The 26,770-nt window shown below is 40.0% G+C and overlaps 1 protein-coding gene across 1 annotated transcript in view; it reads left to right on the forward strand.

Moving 5' to 3' along the window:
- The window catches only part of LOC311041800 (atrial natriuretic peptide receptor 1-like), a gene marked incomplete at its 3' end in the record, with an annotated part of 31,373 nt that extends 17,266 nt beyond the window's left edge, over window positions 1-14,107 (forward strand). Inside the window, exons 4-6 of the mRNA XM_084052285.1 lie at window positions 9,236-9,423; window positions 11,716-11,829; window positions 13,955-14,107. Of these exons, the coding sequence (XP_083908411.1) occupies window positions 9,236-9,423; window positions 11,716-11,829; window positions 13,955-14,107 (455 nt within the window). The remainder of the gene's footprint in view (window positions 1-9,235; window positions 9,424-11,715; window positions 11,830-13,954) is intronic.
- Between the last annotated feature and the right edge of the window lie 12,663 nt (window positions 14,108-26,770).

Consider the following 26,770-nt stretch of genomic DNA (forward strand, 5'->3'; position numbering starts at 1 on the left):
GAACATTTACGTAATCATACCTTCTTCCCAAAGCTGTACTACTCGTGGTCTTTGAACCTGTAGCCCCACCACCACCACCACTGGCAATAAATGATGTGTCATACTGTACGTACGTCAATGGAAATGTATTATATGTACTGTAGTGAGATTAATTCCACCTGTGTGGAATTACATGGAACTCGACTTGCTCTACAGTAGTACCCCTCAAAAGATAAGTCTTTGGACATGTTCATACAGTGAACCTTTTATTCATACCCCATACTCTAGATTGGGGGGTAGGGACCCCGTACATAGGGGTGGGGTCTCCCACCGCCAAAGTATGGCATAAGAACAAAATGGCTGCTGTGTGAACATCTATGGACAGTTGAGATGAAAGCTGTAACCGTTACGAGGTGGAAATGAGCTCAGAGGGAGATAATTACCTTTCCTCTTATCCAGCTTCCTCTCTGACCTTTACTTTATTCTTTTCCTTCATGCTTTTTCAGTTCATAGATTTCACTTGAATGAACAGAATTAGGCCCAGTGTGAGTCATTTAAAATTACATGTGCTTGTTTGGTACAGAGATAAGAAATCCAAGACATTCAGCATGTGGCAGTGGCACTGTGGCAGAGAGAGAAACAAGGATGCTGGGGTTCAAGTGGTTCATCAAGGAAGTTCTTAAGACAGGTTGCATTGGAAAGAATGCAAATCACCACAGTTAAGAATATTATTTTAGTTTGACTTTCAATTAGATGATCCTGTTAAGTGTCTTGGACATTTTTGCTGTGGTACCAGTGAAACTGCTGTGTTCTGGACTGTCTGATTTTGGACTGTATGGGGTGAAGACTGATTTATCAGCAGATTAGGAAGGGATTGCCGTACAACGAATAGCAAAGATATTGCCACACGTCGTGAGCTTGTAGAGCAGCTACTTTTTGAAGAATTATATGTAGAATATGTTGAAGATTTTCACCTATAATAACATGCCTAAAATAGGGATTCCAGAGTTAAAGTGGTTAGAAGCCAAACCAAGTTTAATTGTTGTGAATAAAAAATAAAATAATACACCACAGCAAAAGTCTCACTGGTGGTAATTATCCACTCACTACAGGATTTTAAGAGTTGGATATTGGATTTGCTGTCCATTTCCTACTCAAGTTTTTAAATTTAGAGTACTAATGTGGTATTGGCAGATGCTTTTAGTTGTATGTTATTGTTCTTGGTTGAATTTTATGCACTCTTATCGTTTTGTAATCTGTTGTATTGCTTCGGCCCTGTCTTGGCCAGGTGGTGTCACTTGCAAAAGTGGTTTCATACAACAACGTGACTCTCCTGGTAAAATAAAGGTTTGTAGCAGACAATGTTTGACCATCATCTGCCACTCCTTGCACTATTGCCTATATCTGACGTACTGAAGGTTATTTGTGGCCAGGATTTCTTTTTTGTTTCCTGATGATATTCATTTTATGTGCTAGGTAACATAAAATCATGACCTACTGTAGCAATAATAACCTTGTCCAGAAGTCAATTTGAAAAATCGTAGAATATTTTAGACTTTTATTTCTGTTGTGGGATTTGGTGGATTTGGGGGTATTGGTACATCCTGATGGTTAGAGGAAAAGGAACCCTTTCATCGCCCATAAATCTCTCATGTGAAAAGTGCATTGGTCAGTGAACTGGAACCCTTTCATCTCATTACAACTGTCCAGCTTAGGAAGTGTGTGGAGATCAGGGGTCAATGGTCATTGGGCACTAAGGTAATCTTTTGGTCTTTCTGTTGCTCTGTGACCCTGCCTACCTTTCCTGGTGTGTAGGGGTCATGTCTGTACTTTGGCCTTTTGTACTGTGTACAAATCCTATGCCACTCTGACAGCTAGTGGGGAGGCGGTAGCTAAAAGGATACAGTGCTCTTGTGACAGGAAGACTGCTGTTTTGATTTTTCACCTTGGCTTGGAAAGAACAACAACTACTATGTGTTGATGTACTGTACAAGTTCTACAGCCTGATAGAACCTAAGTTTCAATGTGTGTAACTGTATGAATGAATTTTTCACCAAAATTCATCATGATAGAATAGCTTACATTTCTGAGCCACTAATGTTACAATCTACCGCTTATGAAATGCAACAGCCAAAGGCAGTGCCCTGAAAAGAGATGTAACTAGAAAAAGTGCTCATCGGAGCACAGGTCCCACCACGTCAGGTAGGTTATTGTGGGCCAGCAATGTTGGGAATGTTTCCCTATCATAGCAACCTCCTGGTGGCGCTATGATAGGGAAATGTTTAACAGACGGACACTCGGACAGACGGACACACGGACAGGGTGCAAAACATAGTCTCGGCCATGCCTTTTGGCCTAGCGGAGACCACAAATACCTGTGTGTCCCTCCCTATAGAGAATGCTTGTCTACAGAGCAGAGCAGCACAAGTACCGCATTAAGAGCAAGGCAGGTAGGTAGAAAAAAGCTAGGAGGTGTGATTTCAGCATAAGGGGGTTATACCGTATGTGTTTCTTGATGGGAGTCTTCAGTCTGGCCAATAAGCCTAAACCTGACACAGGACTGAACTCAGATAACTCCCTGGCTCCTATCTTGCTGCCCTGGCCGGTGGGGTGGGGGGCTGGTTGGGTAGAGCTCGGTATCGGAAGATCGCTTTTAGCCTTTGGTGACTTGTTTCCGTGGTTTCACCGCTCACTTCCTGACCCAAGGTTATTAAACCCTGAAACAATAGAGCAAGCGAGACAGGAACGGCAGGCCGGAGGAATGTCATCACGCCCTTGGAGACTTCCTGTGGCACAGACACCGAACCTCAGCTTTGGGGAGAAGCCAATAAAATTTTACTGCCCCATCTGCACCTTCAGCCCCCCAGGACAAATCATTGTCACAACTGCAATACCACTTACTACAACTACTGCTACACCTACTGTACTACTACCACTACTATTACTACTACTATTACTTTGTATGTAATGCCTTACAGATATAGCCTTATTGGGCTGTGGAGAAGTGAGCTGAGACTAATTTAGACGGACCCCAAACATATTAACATGCAATGCAATCTCTGCCATTTGGCGGATGCTCACCCCATGCGACTTACTGTACTGTGCGATGAGTGCGTAATGGCCTCAGTAGCACCAGCCACAAGATGAGGTCTAACATTTTACTGTCTCTTTCTTCAACATTAGAATGACTTAATGGCTCTTGCCTTAATTTTGGACCCCCATACACAATGACTATATAAGTGCCCGCCAGTGTGGTAGTGGCTGTCACACTGCCCATGAACTTGGTATTAACTGTCGCCATTAATTACCCAAGGCTAATGAAGACTGTGTCTGGGGGCGTGCCCTTTGGCTCTGATATATTGCTCAGTCTTACTAATGAAGTGCCTTATCTCGGTTGACTGCCTACAGTAGCATACGTCCACCTAGCCCAATTATCTTCCAGATCCCGCAGCACACCCCCTCCATATCTCACGTATGCAAAAAGTATAAATACAAAACACACTACTACAGTGGCGTAGCCAGAAAGCTGGCAGCAGCTGGGCATGGGGATTTGTGGGTGGGCACTCATGCACGCGCTCGGTTATTATCGGTTAAAATCTTACTTTTTTGCGCAATTTGCGGGTCTTTTGCGGGTTTATTATGTTATTTAATTGTTATTTTTGCCTTAATTTTCATGAAAACATTGACAGGTCGCAAATAATGCCCCGTTGTCCGCCTCCTCCGCGCGTCCGCAGTCCGCGGCTGTCCGCCTCCACTCACAGAGCACAGGCACAGTTCACAAGCAGAAAAAATGTTTTCTTCTTTTTTTTTTTGGGTGGGCACAACAGCCAGGTGGGTGGGCCCAGGCCTACCTATGCCCACCCGTGGCTACGCCCCTGCACTACTACACTAAACTTTTGATTAAAGGGGTGTAAGTGATATTTTTCTGTTAAACTAAGAGTTAACTAGCTCTATATTCCCCTACTAAAAATGTTTTGCTATAGAGTCTCCCTCTTTCTTTAGTAAACAGAAAATACATGTTCTGGTCAGGATACCAATTACAGCTATTCAGGAGGGAGAACTCATACAGGACACAGGTTAAACAAGTGAAATTGGAAGTGATGAAACAAAGAAAACAAACAATATACAATTTCAGCTGATAAATGGTTTCTCTTTCATGATTGGATGAAATTGGTGACCCACCTGAAAATGTATTTTCAGTTTATTAAAGAGCTGAAGAGATGGGGAGACCCCTGTTACTGAACATTCTAGCAATGAATACTATCAAAATATAGAGCTTAATCTTTTAACGAAAAACCTTTTGTTTTAACCAAACAATATCACAGCACCTTTAAACAAGCAAACAAGAAGACACATTTGCAAACTGTAAGTGGCAGTAGGTCACCATGTGGCTCTGGAGGTACAGTAGCCATCTGGGAATAGGAAGGAGGACACCCAGCTCCTCATGGCTTCATGTCAAAGTGTCGTTGAGCAAGACACTGGACCCCTGCTCCCTAAGCACCCCTAGGTGCCAACCCATTGCTCATAATAGTTAATAAGAGGGTCAAACACAAACAACATCATTTGTGTTGTTAACAAAATAAATTAAAAAAACAAAATGGTGATATGAAATGTATCTTTTATATTTTCTCCCAACATTATTAAAAACAATACAGAAATAAGTGCAGGTGAGAAAAAGAAACCCGATAAAGGGCTTATAAAGGGTTCTCACAAAAACAAAAAAAAAATAGTTAAACATAATCAAGTTAAACATAATAATCAAACATAAGACATGACAAACAACAAATACCTAGTGTGCAGTTGAATGTGTGGGTGTGAGTGTCTGTGTATTGAGTGTGTGTGTGTGTGTGTGTGTGTGTGTGTGTGTGTGTGTGTGTGTGTGTGTGTGTGTGTGTGTGTGTGTGTGTGTGTGTGTGTGTGTGTGTGTGTGTGTGTGTGTGTCTCAGTGTCTGTGTGTGTGTGTGTGTGTGTGCTGTGTGTGTGTGTGTGTGTGTGTGTGTGTGTGTGTGTGTGTGTGTGTGTGTGTGTGTGTGTGTGTGTGTGTGTGTGTGTGTGTGTGTGTGTGTGTGTGTGTGTGTGTGTGTGTGTCTGCACATGTGTGTCAGTGTGTGTGGTTGTGTATGCAGAAAGCTACGTTATAATGGTAGAAGCAAGTGGAAAGGCTTGATTCATCAGGCTGGCCTTCAGTCTATGTTTAAAGTTACTGAGTGAAGATGAGGAGTTGGCAATAAGTATGTGTGTATTCCAGAGTAAAGAACCTCTGTCTTTAATGGAGAACTGGCTGTGGGTGGTACGGCTGAAGGGAGGATGGAGATTATCAGATTGTCTAGAATTATAATTATGAACTTGCGAGTTGGTCTTAAAATAATCTTTAAAAGGTGTAGGAAGCATATTTGAAAGGTAGGTGCATTTGTAGATGAAAGAACAGGACTGAGTTGTGTTAATATCATAGATAGACAGTAAATATAGTTGTTTAAACAGAGGAGCAGATGGAGCCAAATAGTTAGAAGTCGTAGCTATTCTTACACATTTCTCTCTCTCTCTCTCTCTCTCTCTCTCTCTCTCTCTCTCTCTCTCTCTCTCTCTCTCTCTCTCTATATATATATATATATATATATATATATATATATATATATATATATATATATATATATATATATATATATATATATATAAAACAAACCTACTGCACAAGAACAATGTTGGTGTGACTAAGAGATTTGCTGAATTATTTTTTCTTTTTCTTTTTACTTGCATAGATTCATGACTATAATTCAACTTTGACATGTTTTCATTTCAGTCTGGAGCCTTATCTTGTGCCGGCAAATTGAATGCCTGCGATTGACTAGTGCCGGTAGAGTACATCACTTGAGCTGGAGGGACAGGAGCATTGTAATTGACTAGTGTAGATCCCATAAATCGGATAGACAGATGGTGCCCAAATGGCTACTTCCGGTCCATAGCCTAGCTGCATGTTTATCCCATAGCCTGGAGAAATGATTGCTGATTATAAATTCTGAAAAATTATAATGATAATAAATATGATGCTAATTGGCGTGATCGTTTGTGAGATTAGCTGCGGACAGACAGACACAGACAGACAGGCACACAGACAGGGGCAAAGGCAAGATCTTCTAGTAGAGATAATAGCGAAGATAAAATATTATGACTACTATTCTCTCTCTCTCTCTCTCTCTCTCTCTCTCTCTCTATCTTTATTACAGTATGTGCACATTGACAGCTGAGTTTCTATAATTGGTTGCAGTTATGCCAGGTCTTAATTCAAATGCTATATGAAGGTTATACTGGTGTCTGTTACATAGAGCCAATCAGTACAAGCACACGATAAGTAGCAAAAACAAGCAGACCCAAAGTTGCTTCTCATTGTTGTTTGTGTTTGTTTTTATTTCAAAATCCTTTAACAGGGATAGTGCACATTGATCGTTGATTGTTTTTTTTCTTGTGTTTTTTCTTCACTGTAGCCCCTGGGCCAGATGTTAAAATTGCAGGAATAGAGAGTAAGCCAAGTGGTTGGCTCAATAAGTCACACAAAGCGGGCATTAAATACACAATAATTCAAGTATTGGTAGGCAAGACACTGTTTGGCAAGTAATGAGAAAATTGGACACATGCAATACAACCATCAAGACAATGGGATTAGAGAGATACAGATATACAGGTCAGGTAAATGGGAACAGACAAAGCAAGCATGTAGAGGCTAGGCATGATGACAAATGTGGTTGCTTTCGAGCCAAGTTTTAAGATTATTTACAAAGGAATGGTAGGTGGTACTCTGCTGTAGTGTACAGTATTATGTAGCCTAGAGGAAGGGCGTCCCAGGTCAGGAAAGCCCCCCCTGAGAATGCTAACTTGCCAGTGGTGCTTTTCCTCCTTGGGACAATAATGTTTCCTCAGGGTGTTGATCTGGTTGACCTGTCATTAACGGTTTTATGTGGTGGTCCGGGGCTGCCAGGGGATGAAAGATTATATATATTGTTTTGTTATACAAGAAACCTTGTATCTCCATATTTAAACTTTTTATCTTTTTTTTGTTGTAAATTAATATATAGTACCTTTATTAGAAGGATAACCCCTTGAGATGTGTCATCTCGTTTTCAAGAGGGTCCTTAATGCCCTACTTCGTCATACGACAGTGTCACACAAAAGTAGCAAAAATTGCAGATCTACAAGCTCACAAAAACATTATTAAAAACGCATTATGATGCAACACGTGAGCTTGTAGATCTGGCATTTTTTTCCTATTTTTGGAGAGAAAATTATTTAAAGGTAGGGTAGTGATATTTTTTGGTTAAAACAAAAAGTATTTTGTTAAAAGGTTAAAATACTATATTCTGATAGTAATCATTGCTATAGAGTGTTTTTTCAGTAACAGATGTCTCCCTGTCTCTCCAGCTCTTTAATAAACAGAAAATACATTTTTCGGTAGGTGTCAAAATCTCAGCCAATCAGGAGAAAGTACCCATTTTTAAGCTTAATTTGTAAAGTGTTCCAGTTCCAATTTTGTCTGCTCATTTCTTAGTGTCATCACTTCCAATTTCACTTGTTTAATCTGTATCCTGATTGAGTTCTCTATCCTGGTTGGATAAAATTGGAAATGAAACTGAAACTGAAATGAAAATGCATTTTCTGTTCAATAAAGAGGTGGAGAGACAAGGAGACTCCTAATACTGAACAAACACTCTATAGCAATGAGTTCTATCAGAATATAGGGCTATTTAACACTTATTTTAACCAAAGAAAATCACTTACCCTACCTTTAAGTGACAGTGGTCTGTCTGTGGGCTTTACATTGAACCAATGAAATGTATTACCAGGTGACTGTTGACTATTTACTAACTAAATTGGATCCATTAGAGTTATTGGAACACAGGTTCTTTTTCCTATTTCACTGAAAAGTAACAGTTTTGGACATGCAAGGTTTCCACCAAACTGCAACGATATAAGATATCGGCTCAGTAGGGGACTATACTTAAGCAGTTGCAGTTACTTACAGTTATGTGACAATGATGGTAACTTTGGGTTTAATATCCAGGACTTAAAAGGCTGTTTGTAGACGGTCTGTACAAGTTTGAGTGATGTAGCACTGTTATGCAAACAGATAGTCAAACTGTATGTAAAATGTGTGAGAATGATGAATACATTATAGCAGCTTCAGATGTTCAGTACAGCATTTTACATTGTGCAGATTATATTTGTTTCTTTTGCCAGAACATGCCAGAGATGAGTCTTGAATAACACCAAGATATTGTGAATTACATACAGACAGGGATTTTTTTTCTTCATTTGAGATATAATCATTCATTTGTATGCCGCTGAGTGACATTGACCATTATCTGCGTGAGTTTAAGAGTTTAAGAGAAGCCTGTTCACTGTCTTTTGCATGTACTTCATATTACAGTGTCATCTGTGTACATTTGTATGTCACCCCAAACTCAAGGCAGATTGTATAAGCTGAAAATGGGTCACAGTTCATCATTGACTCTTGCACATTGAGTTCTACAGTATTTTCAACATAGGATTTGAACTGCACAAAGCATCAGGAGAAATGTTTTATTTTGCCAGGCAAGTATTTGGGATTCAGCTCTCGCTGCTGCCATGGCCCCAGGGCTAATATTCAAGCGGTCAATATTGTAGTAACTTTCCAATATTTAGTATCTCTCATAAATCTCAACTCTGTTACCAGTGGTGGACAGTAACTAAGTACATTTACTTGAGTACTGCACTTGTTTACTTATGACGTTCACTCCAAATTTCAAAGACAACATATTTTGTATTTGTATGAAGGGAAAAAATACATGAAAAGTATGAATTAACCACTTTAAATATAGTAAGAATAATAAAGAAAAATAGCAGACCTACAAGCTCTGAGATTGTAGATCTGTAGCTATTTTTCCAATTATTGATATTTTGTGAACATTTCTGGAAAATCTTGGATTTTTGGGCAAATGTGTACATTTCAACACAACAATGCATTGATATTAAAAGGAAAATGTATTTGTAATTTGCACATTTGAATATCAAAGTATGTTTAAAAGTACTTTTTAATACTTAAGTATTTGTAAAAGATAAGTACTCATTTGACTAAGAAACTTTCACTTGTAGAAGTGTTGAGTAATATTTGACCAGGCGTATTAACTCAAGTACTGGGGTCTGGGGTTGAGTACTTTGTCCACCACTGTCTGTTATAAATGTATTATGTCAATGTTGTCTCCCCCCACTCTCTCTGTCCCTCCAGTGGTGTTCTTGTGCTGCTCTCCAGACATCTTCAGGCAGCTGATGGTTCACTTTCATCGGAAAGGGCTTCCTCAGGAGGAGTATGTCTTTTTCTTCATCGACGTGTTTGGAGACAGCCTGAACACCAAGAATGGCCAGCCATGGGCCAGAGGAGATGAGGACGACGCTGTTGCCAAACAGGCCTTTGAGGTACAATGATACTGGTCAGAAGTACAGATCTTGGCACAGTTTCCTTTGTCTACTAAGACTATAGTGACAAGGTAACATTATAAATGTCCCCACCAGTGTCAAAGCATGACAGCGTCGTTCACTTTTCCTTCTGATTCCCGAGGAATAAGAGCCCATCTACCGATTGGTTCACGACCAATGACACGGCACGACACATGACAACCAACCAACAACAACCAATAAAACTACAGCAAGGCCTTCCATCTGGGCTATGGGACCTCAACCACAACTACAGATTCCATAGTCTGTGGCGAAAGTGCTAATAAACAGCTCACATTAGGAATAAGTGAAAAATAAACGTTTTCAGATCGATTGGTCAACTCATTTAGGAGAAAAACTAGTTCTCTGTTTTTAATAGTATGATAATAGCATATTAAGAAACAGCTGACATAGAAATCTAACATAAAATATCCAAAATAACATCTATTGTCATGCACACACATACATATTATACACACATACATAGGCTATACAGTACATACACAGACATACATATGCACATACACACTTCCTACGATCACTCCCAGTGTTTGTCTCTCTCATTGAAGCACTTTTCTCTCCTTACCTCATTAGAGAGCTTTATTACATTACATTACATTACATTACATTACAGTCATTTAGCGGACGCTTTTGCCCAAAGCGACTTAACAATACAGTAATTGCATTCAGCATAGGTAGGCAAGAAAACTACTAATCACCAGAAGTCCTACAGTAAGTGCATTCTCTTCTAAAACAAGCAACTAAGCGTATACCTAGCGCTAAGGTAAAAGTGCAATATATCAGCTACCTACTTTCTTAAACAGATGAGACAAATAGGAAAATCAAATGAGCAAGAGCTAAAACAAATAAGTGTATCAAATAAACAAGATCCAATAAAATAAGGTTAATAATAATAATAACAAGCTTCACCCAGCAGGACAGAGAGGCACAGTTCAGCTGGGTGTGTTTCAGTCAACTCACACATCACACGCATGCACGCATAATTGCACACACGCACGCTCGCGCAGACACGCAAAACCAACAGATGTATTTACACACTTACCTGGATTAAAGTATTACATAAGGCCTGACAAGGATAAGAAAACACAGAACCACAAAGGCATGTGCACACACACACACACACACACACACACACACACACACACACACACACACACACACACACACACACACACACACACACACACACACACACACACACACACACACACACATACACACACACATTTAGCATTGTTGTTCCGGCTTACTTGCCTCAGTTTGCTAAAATACCTACCATATGCTTGAGATGTTGTGGGATTGACTTTGACCTTTTTTGCATTATTATCGTGTCTCTCTTCTGCTCTTGACGCTCTACACACTGCAAACTATGAAGCAGGAAGAAAAAAAACTAAAGCTTACTTAAATGGAATCTTCACACCAAAACATCTGTACTTCAGACATAGATGGATTCCTGATTTATGAACTGAAGAAAGATTTTTACAAAAGGTCTCTTTCTTTCATTAATAATTAATCTTCCAAAGAAATTAAGAATAAGTGAAATGGTAGAACTATGCGTTGACATTTTGAGCGTGTGTGTGTGTGTGTGTGTGTGTGTGTGTGTGTGTGTGTGTGTGTGTGTGTGTGTGTGTGTGTGTGTGTGTGTGTGTGTGTGTGTGTGTGTGTGTGTGTGTGTGTGTGTGTGGGGGGGGGGTCTTCTAATCACATACTGCACATCACTCATGCAGTTTCTCTAAATGAGTTGTAATAGCATGATTCTGTTGGAACATTAAAATTCAGAAAGATTTTGCATTAGCTTAAGCCTTGTTCTCATAGTGCACTATGGGCTAAACATATCCATTTACTGTGACATTTTAAGTGCAATGATGCTATATACAGTAGTTTAGTATTTGAATGCTATATAATATCTGAACTTTCAAAACACTATATACCATTTCCAGAAAAAAACATTAGATGAGGTGCAATTGCTAAATAATTATTAAATATAGGATCCTGTCTGTAATAGTGCTATAATTCATGTATAATAAGTGTATGTCAACCGATGCGGACAAAGTGTACCAACTATTGTTATTGTTGAATAATATAATTAAGGGGCTTGGGTGGAGCATGGTTCCTGCCCACCACTAAGGAGATTTGAATCGCCAAGGGGTTCGCCCTTGGCCGGGCATCCATACAAGCGCAATAGGCCGTGTTTGTTTGTTGTCAGCAAACTGAAAGTAAAATACCAAAGTATAATTTTCTCTCTATTTTCAGAGTGTGAAGATACTGACGTATCGAGAGCCACAGAACCCTGGGTACAGAGAATTTGTCAGCCACTTGAAGACAGATGCTAAGAAGACATTCAACTATACAGTAGAGGACTCACTGGTAAGTACAGTGTCCATGTGTGTGCATGTGTGTTCTGTTTGTGTGTCTGCATGTTTATTTAAGCTATAGCACTGGTTCTCAAACTTTTTCATGTCAAGGACGCCCCCAAATTAATGTGATTGGCCACGGACTGTCGGACCCCCATACAAGATTTGTATTTTGAAAATAGCAGATCTACAAGCTCACGACGCGTGATGTATTCACTGTATAAACTGGCCTTGCTGGCAATGCTGATGAAAGGGGAATAAGAATGACTATGAAGGAATAGAGAGAGAAAACAGAAAATGATGTAAAGCAGAAGACAGAAAGCAGTGGATCCGTTCATTTCTGTAGCTTCTGATCCTCTTAAAGGTCTGTGTGTGTTGTGTCCAGATCAGAGAGAGCACGTTTCGTGTTCGCAATGCTCAGCAGGTCTATCAGCAAATTGTCTCCTGTACAACGCCTGGCTGATTGATCCAATTCAATTTAGAGAAGCAAGCTAATTTAGTTTGGCCGATCGTATCTTCTCATTTTGTCCTGCACACAGGTACAGGATGACAGCATAAAGAAGCGCTGTCACACAATTAGATGAAAAAGATACACAGTAACAGAGATGGACAGAGAAAGGCAGAGAGAGACAGAGACAGACAGCGAGAGAGAGAGAGAGAGAGAGAGAGAGAGAGAGAGAGAGAGAGAGAGAGAGAGAGAGAGAGAGAGAGAGAGAGAGAGAGAGAGAGAGAGAGAGAGAGAGAGAGAGAGAGAGAGAGAGAGAGAGAGAGAGAGAGAGAGAAGTTAGTGCAGCCAGAAGAAGAACACGCTGGGTTTAGGCTGGGCTTTCAGGCTTTCTGTTTGTCAGGCTTATGAAGCTAGTTGAACATCAACAACAGACAGCTAAATAAAACCAATTTGATTAAGAAACAGGCAGATCCCCCTGCCAGCATCCAACACCATTCCCCACAAGCTGTCTCTACTAATTGTTCAGTATCCAGAACTTAACTGGTAATTAACTGCCCATTTCGATCTACACTGAAAGGATACTCTAACAGATGCATTAAGCTACTAAACCTTATATACTTTGTTGACAAGTCAAGTAGTGAAAATAGCTGATCCACGAGCTTGCAACGCATCACAACACGAATGTTCACCGAATGTTTGCCTATTATGACATGCCACAGAATAGGGACGCTAGGTATGTAATTGAAGGGTGCAGTTGCACTTTGATGATGTGGAAAGACATGTGTTAGCATACCGTATCTAACATGAGTGCTTACAAAGAATGATATTATGTCTGTGTTACATCATTTTGTTTAGGCTCTCATTCAGCCTTTCAGTGTTTATTAAGATCCATGATTATGACAATGATAATAGTAATGCTAATAGTAATGCATGAGGAGTTGTCTGTTTGGAGTTAGTCAGAAATGTTAAACATGATGCATAACATCATTATAGCTAAACCCCACATTATGGAGCACACTAAATGTCTCAGCTTTCTCAGATGTAAGAAAGGGGGGGTCCAAGGAAAGAAGGTTGGGAACTACTATAATGAATTTTTAATGATTAGATATTGCTGATAGCAGGAGGTCCCATTAAATCAACACTTCTAATAAGGCCTAGTGACATCATTATCTGTTTCGACTGGTCTCTTCTTAACATGTAATTAAAATATAATCAGCCAGCCTTTCAGCCTGCATCAGAGATCTGTTGTTTAGTATGCACATTTTTATCTTTGTCAAGGCTTTATACATCCAGCAGGAAATTACAGTTATTCCACTGTACGAGAGTGAGAGAGAGAGAGAGAGAGAGAGAGAGAGAGAGAGAGAGAGAGAGAGAGAGAGAGAGAGAGAGAGAGAGAGAGAGAGAGAGAGAGAGAGATAGAGAGAGCTTATATCTGGCATTACCCATTATCCATACTGTAGTGTTAAAAAACAGAATCAGAATCAAATTGATCATTACATCACAGGTTTATAGGTGTAAAGAAGTGGGTGAAATTATTTTGATATTTTAGCTCCAACAGGCAATTTTAATTGTAATTACATTGGATTTTAACTTTATCCTGGAGATTTTGCACATTATGATAGCAGTCTGCTATGAAGAATTGATCCTATTCAGATTTTAATGCCATCTTTAACTGTTTTCTGTCCTCCAGAAGAACATAATCTCTGCAGGTTTCTATGATGGTCTGATGCTCTACGCCCATGCTTTGAAGGAGACCATGAACCCATCAGGGGAGCGGCCTGTAGGGAAAACTGTCACCACCAAGATGTGGAACAGAACCTATCATGGTGAGTCTGTGTTCTAACTGATCATACGGTATTAGGTTTAGCTGGTTTTGCTGTTTGAGGAAACCAGTCTTTACTTTTCAGGAAATGGACAAAATAAACCTGTGTTCCAGTGGATCCAATGACGTTATTATTTAGTCACAAGCTTTTGTTAATGCTTTTCTTTGGTTAACTGTTTATAAAAGCCCACAGACAGACTTAACCACTTTCACTTTCAAAATAGCTGATCTACAAGCTCACAAGGCGTTTCACTACTTTTGCGCGACACTCTTGTACGACAAAGTAGGACATTAATTTACAAAAAAAAATTAAAAAAAACATTATAAGTTGAAACATGGAGATAGATGGTTTCTGCCCGACAGCAACAATATTTTTCCCTCACCTCATATTCAAGGGGAGGGGATGAGGGAGTTCTCCCCGAAGTATGATGGGTGAGCAAAATGGCAGCCTTGTGAATATGGTCAATGAACTGCCTCAGTGACTAACAGCAGATGGCTGTGGTTGTGTACACCTACATGAATTGTAGTACAGTACAATATATAATGATGTGTCACCTGACAGCTACTCTCTGTGGTCTTGGAGGACGTGGAGCTGGTAAACAGATTTAACCTTGTGCACTGTAAAGTCCTCAGTGTTCATTTCATTCTTAGAGTGTACAAATGGAACCGAATAGACTATGTTGGGAGACTGTGGTTATATTTTATCCAGTAGTGTCTTGTCTGAAGGGAGAATTTCTGTGGAGGCTGTCTGTGCTTTAACAAAACACTCAAATTGTGATTTATCTTAAAGAGATATGAGCCTCCTCAACTCCTGAAGAAATACTGAGTTCTCGTATAGATTGAGGCAGAGCTGGCTCAGACCATCTTCTCAATCAACATTTCATTAATAAAACACAACCCAGAGAACCGGGATCAACAGAAACTCTGGGATGCCCAAAAACAACACCGACCCATGATGCATCATTAGTCTGTAAACCAATGATTTCTAAAAACAAAAATAGAAGGTTTTGTGACCTTTCGTTGCCTCATTGCCTTATGTATAATAGATTTTGTTAGATTTTAAAGATGCCAAGTAAAGTCAGTTGTGGTGGTAAAATTGAGCAAACCACCTCAAACCAGCACACAGTCAAATCCTTAACTCTGAGAGTCTACAAATGGAACCAAATTGACCTGTAAGGGTCCATTTGGTTCCATTTGTGCATTCATGGATTTACAAATGGATAAATTAACATTGAGGATTTTGCTGTGTAGGAATGGAAAAGATAGATCAGTTTGGTTGTGGCTTTTGGTGGACAAGCAGATGTTTCCCCCTCTGCTTCTCTTCAAGGTATTGGAAAGAGACAGAAAGCAGAGGCAAAGAGAGAGAGAGAAACCCCAAAAATGCCAACGTCGCAAATCGTGTTATTGAACAGCCCCTCTCATCATATCTTGTCTCATTTCTGCATGTCTTAGTCAAATTCTCTTTTCCTCTGGTTTCCCTGGAAGTCAATTTCCGGACGCTGCAACAGTGGCGTCAGTTCAGCAAAAGCTAGGGTATGGCAGCTTGCACGCGACCTCATGCACGCGCGCGCAGCGCGCGTGCATGAGGTCACCCCCGCGCGCGCAGAACCGCACACAAAATTTTTGTGCGGTTCTGGGCGGGTTGGGTTCGTTTTTTTCCAGTTTTTGGTTACTTTATTTCGGTTTTAGGGTTAGGATTCGGGTTAGGTTAGGGTTATGTTATTTAATTCTTATTTTTGCCTGATTTTCCCGATTTATTATCAAAAAAGTACTTTTTTTTTTTTCTCCCCTGGAGCCAGGGTATGGCAGCTGCAATAGCCTGCCATACCCAATTGACGCCCCTGCGCTGCAAATGTAGATGTCACTCAAAATCCTCCCACTTTAGCCATATTGTGTGTCTCACTCAAGTGTCTATTCATAGGATACAGGTGGAAGCTACAGTATTTGTGTTGATTTGTAATGGAGATGATACTTCAACCGACTGGATATTAATATTGCCAAATAAATTTGACTCCATAGCGATAATGTATTTTTCATTTTGCTTCTTTTGCTTTTATGCATCTGTATAAATTGAATGCATTAAGTATTGATAGGTTGCTTTTACATTATCTAAAGTTTTTATTTACATCTAATGCTAGCAAGAAATACAAAAACAAAATCTGATTAATGGAAATAGAATTAGCAAGGATCAGGACACAAAAACCAAATCTAGTGAAATGTAGTTCTCTGTGGTGGAGGAACTGACTCATGACTTCCAATCCAACCCTGGCACAATCTCTGTGTCTTCACTCCGATCTTGCTAATGCGCTTGTCTAGACGTTTATTTGTATCCAACGGCATGCCCAAAACTCAATATGCTTCACATTAAAAGACAATGGGGGAAAAAAGTATACATATCTGTTCATTTAATTGTGTACAAAGTTATAAAATGTGCGGTATAAAACTCCACTCCTTCCAACCACACACATAAAAGACAGGATTTATGAACCCCATCCATCTATACATTAACAAGATACAGCGTTTGTGACAAGTGACAACCCCACCCTATACAGCAAATCCTCAGTGTTTACTCTCTGAGAGTGTAAGTTTTGACTGTTATGGGTTTGAGTCCATTTCTACTATCTCAGATTTAAGTTAACACTGAGGATTTTACTGGGTACCCCCCACAACAAGTCACACATTCACCCACAACCATGAAAGCAGTGTGTTTTGTTTTCTACATCCACTTTAACTGCTTTTCTCTTTTAAGGCGTTTGTTGTGTACTTTGCAGCAAACGTGCAGCAAACGTAAGAGAAAGAGAAAGATAAAATGCAGTGTACTGTGATCTGAGTTGCTGTGGGTCAACGTTTGCAACTTAAGTTGATGAACCTGAACCAACTTCCTCTGTGCTTTCCAAAGCACACAGACCAACAAGCCTGCAAATGATGGATGAGCTTGTAAATAGTTTGTTGAGGAGTTGACCGGGCCGATAGAAGCCCCATCAATCCCTCTTCACCCAAAATCTCCCTTTTGTCTCAACATGGGTGTATGACCGCATGTACACGCACACACGCACGCGCACACGCACACGCACACGCACACGCACACGCACACGCACACGCACACACACACACACACACACACACACACACACACACACACACACACACACACACACACACACACACACCAGGCTCAACATGTTTATGAGAGATCATTCCAGCTCGACCAGCTAAACAAACCACTTGTCTACTCTGAGCCAATGACAAGCTTTCATCACCTGCCCTGTCCAATCAGAGGGTCTGCAGGCTTGGTTGATTGGTGTTCAGATTGTGTTTTCTGTGTGTTTGGGTTAGGCTCTAGCTCTGCTGTTTGTCGGGGTGGGCAGCAGAGAGGGTGATGTTTATTTTTGGAAGGTCACTGAGGTCAAAGGCTCCTTTCTGGTCACAGGCACAGGGAAAGAGATAATTGACACTGAGAAGATGGAAAGTTACTGGGCATGTCTTACTGTATGTTGGGATTAATTAAGAAGCTACTTAATCACCTGTTTCTACCCATATGTTCACATTCTAAGATGACAGCAGTAACCAGGGGCGAGACATGCGTATATGATGATTTATTTTGCTCTCATCTCCCTTTCCTTTCACTCACATCCCCTCCTCCCTCATTTTCTCATTTTCTACCCATCAGTCGTCCTTTAACGCCCAATGTTTTTCCTTTCATCTCCTTAAGTGACCCTTTGTTAGAGAAACGACCGTCCTCTTCTTCTCCATCACCAGGAGCTTGCTAACAGTGGAGGTAAACACTTAGAGGAGGGCAATGGGAGGCTAACGGAGGGAAACGCAGGCAGGAGCTAACTAGACAGACGAGGGATCCGTCATGGTAATTTAGTTAGCCACAGGCAAACATTGGCACTGGCAATGGGGGCGGCTGCCTTTCATTCACAGAATGAGCCCCATCAACTCCCTTATGTCCATGTCTCAGAATAAATACTGAGATCTTGGAGAAAGAGGCAGAGCTGGCTCAGAGCATCTTCTCAATCAACATTTCATTAATAAAACACAACCAAGAGGAGGATTCCAAAAGCTGGCATCAACAGAAACTGGAACATCCTCCCAAAAAAACACAGACCCATCACACATAATTTAAAACCAAGGATATCTCAAAACTTGAAACAAAACATTGCAATGGCTCCCTTTCATTCGCAGAGAAGCCATTGAGTTATGTTAGTAGTTTATCATTATTATACTTTTTTTCCCCGGGGTAGAATCCCCAAATTAGTTTAAATGATGTTTTAAAATGTTTTTTAAAACATATATAATTATGTAGATTCAGAATTAGCTTTATTGTCACATCACATGTTTACAGGTGTAAGAAGTGCGGGTGATATCATATGTCTCAACTACATTTCATTATCCGGACTAGCGGGGATAATGCTTTCGGTCCTGTGAGTCAGCTGGACCGATCAGCATGAAGCATGCCCACTCCCAGTAGGCCAAGGAAATTCTTCAAATCGTCCTCAAGGTGGCGCTATAACACGCCACTTCTTGCGAAACACACTTTTTGCTACTACTGCAGATTTTGTCCAAAACTCAAATTGGTACACCTTATCTCTGTACTCATGTGATTATGATCTATCTGTCAGATTAGTCAGATTCCATTCTGATTGGCTTTCAAAGTTTGCGGGAGGGGCTTGTTTTGCACAAAATGGCACAAATCATGAACTCTGTGTCCAATTGGCATGAAACTTTGCTCGCACACAGTTGTCCAAAGTAGTTCAAATAGCCCTATAGTTATTTGGACAACTGTGTGCGAGCAAAGTTTCATGCCAATTGGACACAGAGTTCATGATTTGTGGCATTTTGTGCAAAACTTGCCTGGCCTACTTGTTGTTAACTAGTTGTACGAACGCTTGTTTTATTGTTGAATTGTTTTATTGGATCTTGTTTAGTCGTTACAATTATTTGTTTTAGCTCCTGCTCATTTGATTTAGCTATTTTGTCTCATCTGTTTAAGGAAATAGGTAGCTGATATATTGCACTTTTACCTTAGCGCTAGGTATACTCTTGGTTGCTTGTTTTTGCAGAAAATGCACTTAAGACTTCTGGTGATTAGTAGTTTTTGTTCCCTACCTATGTTGAATGCACTTATTGTAAGTCGCTTTGGATAAAAGCGTCTGCTAAATGACTGTAATGTAATGTAATGTAATGTAATGTTATTATGTACATTACTTTGTATGGTATTTACAGTAAGTGCATAAAAGGATTAGTGTGATTCAAGGTGCTTGACCGATGAGTACATGAAGCTTTTGGAGGCACAGTATAATAATAGTATTTCATTTTGCAGCTATGATGTCATGAATACATTATTGTAATTAGTATCATGCAGCATCAGACATTTGGAGGAAAAAAAGGGTCTGTTTCTCCTCAAATTATTTACCTCTCACCGTTTCCCACTCCTCATAGTCTCTTCATCATCCCATGTGGCCGTGTCTGTCAGCCTCACCTCCCCTCAGCTCCATTATTCAATCTTCACCTCTCGTCTACCTCCCAGACTCCAGCTACACCCCTCTCAATCTCCATTTCCTCTCCTCTCCTCCTCTACCATCTTAGACAGGAAAAATCACAAGGCCAAACCTTCTCACTACAGAAAGAATCACGTCTTTAATGTCGAAATTTGAGTGAATCACTCCTCCCATTCACACCTGTGTGAACCTGGCCATTCAGCTGTGTGTATATTGAAAACAGTCCTGTTCTATTACTATATGGAAAGTTCCCATATACAGTAGTTCACATCAATTGTCCATGTGTAAATGTACAGCCTAGAATTCACCTCATGAAGAAAAGGCTCTGTAAAAACAGAGATGTATCCTCCAGAGAATGTCCTTGGTGCCGTGGCATGAAATTAATTTATAATGATAATACATTTTTTGTATAGTGGTTCCAAACAAGGTTACAAGTGCTTTACACATTAAACTCCTGATTGCACACTTGCAAGCAGCATTGCCTGATTGCAACTGTGCAATCATGAGTTTGTTGAAATGTTTGTGCTCCCACACACTCATATCCAAGTCCTCCTGACAGTGGGATCTCATAAAGATCCATCGCTAGACAAATCGCAAGGATTCATTTATTGATGTTTACCATTCTGTTATCTGCTGACTATTTAGATTAGGCTATTTGCACTAATAACGCGGGTGACATGACGACCAAACCTTGCAACAATAAGTGCCACTTTGGAAGCTTGCTGGGCATTCATATTTTTTCTATTGAAAGTGCTCTGCCATGAAAAGAAAAATGTTTTCTGTGGACACAGACCTTGAGACACTCTTCTTCAGCATTTCAATTACTGTCATTTATTTTCCATCTTCGCTGCCATCTTGTCATCACTTTTTGTCATCACATCTCCACCTCCATCGTCATTCAGAATGCTTGGCCCTTTCTGCTGCCTTTTTCTCTCTTTCATGTTTTCTTTTTCTTCATCTTTCATTATCACTGAAAGAGAGCATCCTCCTCTTTGTCTTACTGAATAAAGACATTTAAAAGGGGGGGGGGGGAGACCCCAAAAATAGGCTGGAAATCTAATCTGGTGAAACCAGAGCTTCCTGCCTTTTCCTTCAACCCCTTTTCCTCCACCTCCTTAGATCCAGGACGAGTCATCGTCCTGTGCTTGCCTCTACTCCTCGCCTGTTTCTCTATCTCTGTGACCGCCTGCACCTCCTTTCTCCTTCCCAGGACATCCATCACTCAGTGGCCTTTACAGCTGGACTTTTACCACTGCTGCTTCCCACACATCCTTTTCCAGCTACGGTATTACTGACTGACAGGGCTGGTTAATGCTAGGATCTGGATAGAGCTGATAATCACATTCTGTATATAGTAACTTTCAAGTAGTATCTCTCTGTAACTGACCCATCAGCAGGACAGTGACAATATTTTGATGATGTTGATCATAATCAACTTTATCTATTAATACAGGATTTCAGGTGTAAAAGAGTGAGTGAATGTATTTATCAATATTGCAGTTACATAAAGAGTTAGCATAGATAGAAGGAACACAGAATACTGTAGATCAATAACAGGAACGCACATACAAATCAAATATACAAAGTCTACTATTGTGCAGTATAAGGTGCATGTCATGATTAAAAAACAATTGCAATTGGGTGGCACTATGGAGGGCAGAAATGCTTCTTGTGAAGGTGGAAGAAATATCCAGCATATACAAATAACAGCATTGTATATACAATCACAGTTTCATGTGCATGGTTATAGTGACATGGATAAATATATGAAAAACAGAGCATCAGGTTTAAACTCACAGTTGCATGTGCATGCTTAGGTGGCAATACAACATGGTGACAGGGCTCAGTGCTTTTTCAGCATCTGGTGGTTGTTGGGTGAAAACCAGTTATTAGTCTGGTACTGTGGCCTCTGATACTCTGGTATTGCTTGCCTGGCTGTGGTCACAGCAGTGGTGTGAACAGATTGTTGCTAGAGTAATGAATGTATTTGTTGATTCACTTCGCCTTGGCTACACACAATTGTCTTGTGTATTCCCTGGAGGGAGGTAAACTCACCTCCTACGATGTGCTGGGCTGTCCGCACCACTCTCTGTAGTGGTTTTTGGTCAAGAGCTGTGCAGTTCCCATACCAGATGGTGTTGCCAGGATGCTCTCAGGATGCAGTGGCTCACCCTGAATTTCTTTGGCTGACAGAGGCAGAGACAGAGGCAGTTTTTCCCCCTTTCTATCATGACTTTCTATGTGCATTTTGCACATAAAAGTTTGTCATGTTTGAATACATTGCACAGACTTGTCCACACATGCATTTGTTCTATAGTAATATCTCTATAAAATGCTTTAGTATACAGCAGTTTAACAGGAAATGGGGAGAGAGAGATGGGGAGTGACACGCAGCAAAGGTTGTCGGGATTGGGATTCGAACCTACGACACACTGTCAGGCTGCATTGCAGCCTAGGTGCCCGAACCGCTACGCCAGCGGCCCGGGGCCAATATCTCTAAATTATAATGTGTAGGTGGCATTGTGACGTATTGATGTATGTGTTCCCTGTAGGGATTGTAATAAGTTCCAATAGAATTCTTTTATACTGTAAGTGTTTCCCTGATAGTCTAAAATACATGTAGCCCAGTATTTGTGAATTATTTAGTGTCTAAGAAAAATCACACCCATTGGTTGTTATGGGGATTGTACATACAGTACGACTTTCTATTTACAGAACAGTCTCATACACATGCATTATATCCCATTGAAACTCCATTGAAAGTGTATATTTTCCTGTGTAGAGTTTACAAATGAACCTGTAGGATTTTACATCCCTGCTTTGAGCTCCTCCTTCAAACATTATTTGTTCATTTCTAAATGCAGTCTGCCACTGCCTGGACATACACGAGTTGCAGAAATCTGCCAAACTGTGATTAGTAAGTCCTCAAGACACAAAACATGCAACAGAAGAATGGGATAGTTTTATGTGGTGTTTTGGATACGTTTTGGAAGCCAGATGTTACATATGTCCAATTGTGATTTATCTCACAGCATTCCATGCATGCTCTGCCCACTGCTGATTTAAAGGCTCTGTGTCTAGCCAAAGGCAATCCTCAATCATTTCTAGATGAATAAATTATAACCTTATGGTCTAGTAGTTAATACCTTCCAGAAATAAAACCCTTGCTTTTGTGGAATATACACTTATTGTACGCGCAATAATTGTAATTACTTATAGATGGATAGATTTAACTGTATGTCTCTAATATGCATGTCTCCACAGAGTAGAATGGTTTATCTGTATGTTTCTATGCATGTCTCCACAGAGTAGAGTGGTTTAACTGTATGTTTCTATGCATGTCCCCACAGAGTAGAGTGGGGTAGATCAATGTCAGCTCACACTGATACAGGCATGACATCATGATACAGAACCTTGACAGTGCCTGATGTATCTCTGTAGCAGAGACCAGACAGATACACACCCCAAAATGGCACTGATGTTAATGATCTGTTGCATCCCTGGCCTTTAATGTGAACTCTCTGAAATGATTCATTCATGAACTGCACGCTATTGGTCATTTAATTGCTACTGATAAAGACTTCACAGGGAGGCCACACAGTTTTTTAGACTATGTCTTGTTCTTTTTTTCCTGAAAATGTTACTTTTCATATGCCCTTTGAATCTGTAATCTTCTCTCCTGCATCTCCCTTACTATATCTCCCTCTCCTAGCCTGCACTCAAAGGAAAGCTCATTAACAGTTATCAATACTTGAGGTACTAATGCTGCTGTCCTCAAAAAAGAGATCAATAAGGACAGACAAGGATATGAGGGGCCGTTCAGGCCATAAATAATGAAACACTTTCACACACGCTAACGAGACAGTCTTATACTTACTACTGAAATGCTTTTACATTCAATTTTGAGACACTTTCACACACGCTGATGAGACACTCTTACATATACTACTGAAATGCTATACGTTCAATATTGAAACACTTGCACACTCACTACTGAAACACTCTCACGTACATACATACTTTGTAAATTGATGCACGTTCATATATGAAACTTTATACATACTCATCTGAACACTTACGCATACATATGAGAAACACATACACATACATATATACTTCTGTGTCATATACACATGCATACGAAATGCTTGCACGCATACAAGTTAAACATTTATACATTTATATCTGAAACACTCACACATACACATATGAAAAGGCTGCATGTATATTGCTGAACACTTGTACATTTACAACTGAATTTCTTGTATATTATAACAAACTAAAATGAAAACTTTAGATGCATGTGCAAGCCTTTCACATGTATTCGTACAAGTAATTTCAGTAGTATGTATAAATAAATTCAATAATATATATACACATAATTTCAGTGATATGTATAAGTGAGTTCAGTATAATGTATAAAAGAGTTTCACATGTATTCATACAAGTGATTTCAGTAGTATGTATAAATGATTTCAATAGTATATATACATGATTTCAATAGCATACATACACATAATTTCATTATAATGTATACAAGAGTTTTACATGTATTCATACAAGTGATTTCAGTAGTATGTATAAATGATTTCAATAGTATATATACATGATTTCAATAGCATGTATAGATCATTTCACTATTATGTATACAATAATTTCACATGTATGCATACAAGAAATCTCAGTAGCATACGGAAGTGATTTCATTAACACCGGAAGGCACGGGCAGGTGCGCGCGCACACCAGGAAGACATTTCCAGAGAAGGAGAAGATAAGAAGGAGAAGACAAAGGCAGCATGCAGAGATGCGATGCGAACGTCTTTTTACCACTGGTCTCAGTAGCGGGGGGGGGGCGGAGGTGGGGGTGGGGAGACGTCCCCTTTTAACTCTATAGGAGACGTGCATTAAACTTTAAAGGAAACATGCAGTGCAACTATAATAAATATCCAGTTGAAACGTGACGCTTGTGGATCTGCTTTTTTCGGCTTCTAGGGTTCAAGTGGTTGATGTAAAAAAAAAAAAAATCATATCACACAATGATTTGGCGGACCCCCTGTAGTAACTCTGAGGATCCCCTGTTGAAGCCCCCTGCTCTACTCTATTTAATCTAAATTAATGGATAAGTTATAGAACTGCCCCTAGCCATTTCCTATAAAACAGTGGTTCTCAACCAGTGGTCCTTGAGGGGGTCCCCAGCAAAAGGTTTTAATACATTTTCACCCCTTTATCCATATTGTAGGCTATATGTTGGCTATTCAAAAATAGCAGATATACAATAAATAAAAATAAAAGATTAATGTTAGTGGCACCAAAAAGATTCCCCCCGTTGACAAAACCGTCCCGGGGGGCACCGAACGGGTCCGCACTGACCCCAAATAGCTGATCATGGCTATATGGGTTGAAGTGGTTAAACTGCTGGGGACCCCCAGAACACTTCCAAGGACCCCCCTGATGCGCGGCAGCGCGGGACGGGCGGGTGTCTGTCTGTCTGTCTGTCTGTCTCTGGTGGGGCATGAAATGAAGAAAAAAAAACTGAAAAAAACCCTGTAACAGAGTATTTCTACTTGCAGTATTGATAGCCTACTTAAAGTAAAAATGTGAGTATTTTTTTTCTCCACTGGCACTGACTGTATGTCCAGTCCAACCACGAGGTTAGTGCCAGGGACCACTATATAATATTTATGGTGTTTTTCACAATTTGTCATTTTTTTTTGAAAATAGCAGATCTACAAGCTCACAATGCATTGCATTGTGAGCTTGTAGATTGGATATTTTCATATAGGCTATGTTTGTCATTTATCCCGCCTATATGGTTTAAGTGGTTATACTGCTGGGGACCCCCAGAACACTCCCAACTTAAGGACCCTGGTAGTGATGCGAGGGGGTCTCTCTCTCTCTCTCTCTCTCTCTCTCTCTCTCTCTCTCTCTCTCTCTCTCTCTCTCTCTCTCTCTCTCTCTCTCTCTCTCTCTCTCTCTCTCTCTCTCTCTCTCTCTCTCTCTCTCTCTCTCTCTCTCTCTCTCTCTCTCTCTCTCTCGGGCCGTTGATTTATATATTGTTTTGTTGTGCTCCGTGGCGGGGCGGGTTATGAAAAAAACCTGACCCGCGCATCACTCCCCATGGGGGTCCCCGGACCCCATTTTGAGCACCAATGCGCTCATGCAATGGGATGGCCTATACTATATTGTTTAATAACATGAATAGGCCTACATAAATACATTTTGATTGGTCAGAGGTGTAGCAGTCACCAGCGAATTTCCACAAAATACGAACTGCTGTCTGAATTTGCTGTCTGTCATTGACTTCATAAGGTTTTAAAAAACAGGCGAAAAAAACGTATTTATTCGCAAGAAGAATTCACCCCGGTGTGGACCATACACTGCTGCGTAGGTGATATATTAATATTCGATATCGAATATTAGAGAGAGAGAGAGAGAGAGAGAGAGAGAGAGAGGGGGGGGGGAAGAGAGAGACCCCCTCGCATCACTACCAGGGTCCTTAAGTTGGGAGTGTTCTGGGGGTCCCCAGCAGTATAACCACTTAAACCATATAGGCGGGAGCTTGTAGATCTGCTATTTTCAAAAAAAATTGACAAATTGTGAAAAACACCATAAATATTATATAGTGGTCCCTGGCACTAACCTCGTGGTTGGACTGGACATACAGTCAGTGCCAGTGGAGAAAAAAAATACTCACATTTTTACTTTAAGTAGGCTATCAATACTGCAAGTAGAAATACCCCAGTGAGCCATAGTCGTTATTTAGACGTTCGTTTTTATTGTAGACCTAAATTAGATGGTGTAGATTTGGTCTATATCTAGACCAAATCTAGCCAATTGAATTTAAACAATTATTCCATACATATTGATTAAAAAAAACAACTGTAAGTTGCATTACTGATCTCCAAATATTGGACAAAAATAATTTGAATAGCCATTGATCAATATACAGTATAGTTTAGATTTAGCCTTGATCTAGACGTTTATATCAAAACTATATATCAACGTTCAAATGTAGACCATTTCTTAACTTTTATTTTTTTATTCATGTTGTTTGAAAATCTTTATTTTAGGGTGCTAACATTAGGTTAATAAATTATTATATATCTCACTATTGTCACTATTGATCAATATACAGTATAGTTTAGATCTAGCCTTGATCTAGACGTTTAAATCAAAACTA

The sequence above is a fragment of the Gymnoscopelus microlampas genome, assembly GCF_963454915.1.
Source record: "Gymnoscopelus microlampas genome assembly, chromosome: 3".
NCBI classification, from domain to species: domain Eukaryota; kingdom Metazoa; phylum Chordata; class Actinopteri; order Myctophiformes; family Myctophidae; genus Gymnoscopelus; species Gymnoscopelus microlampas.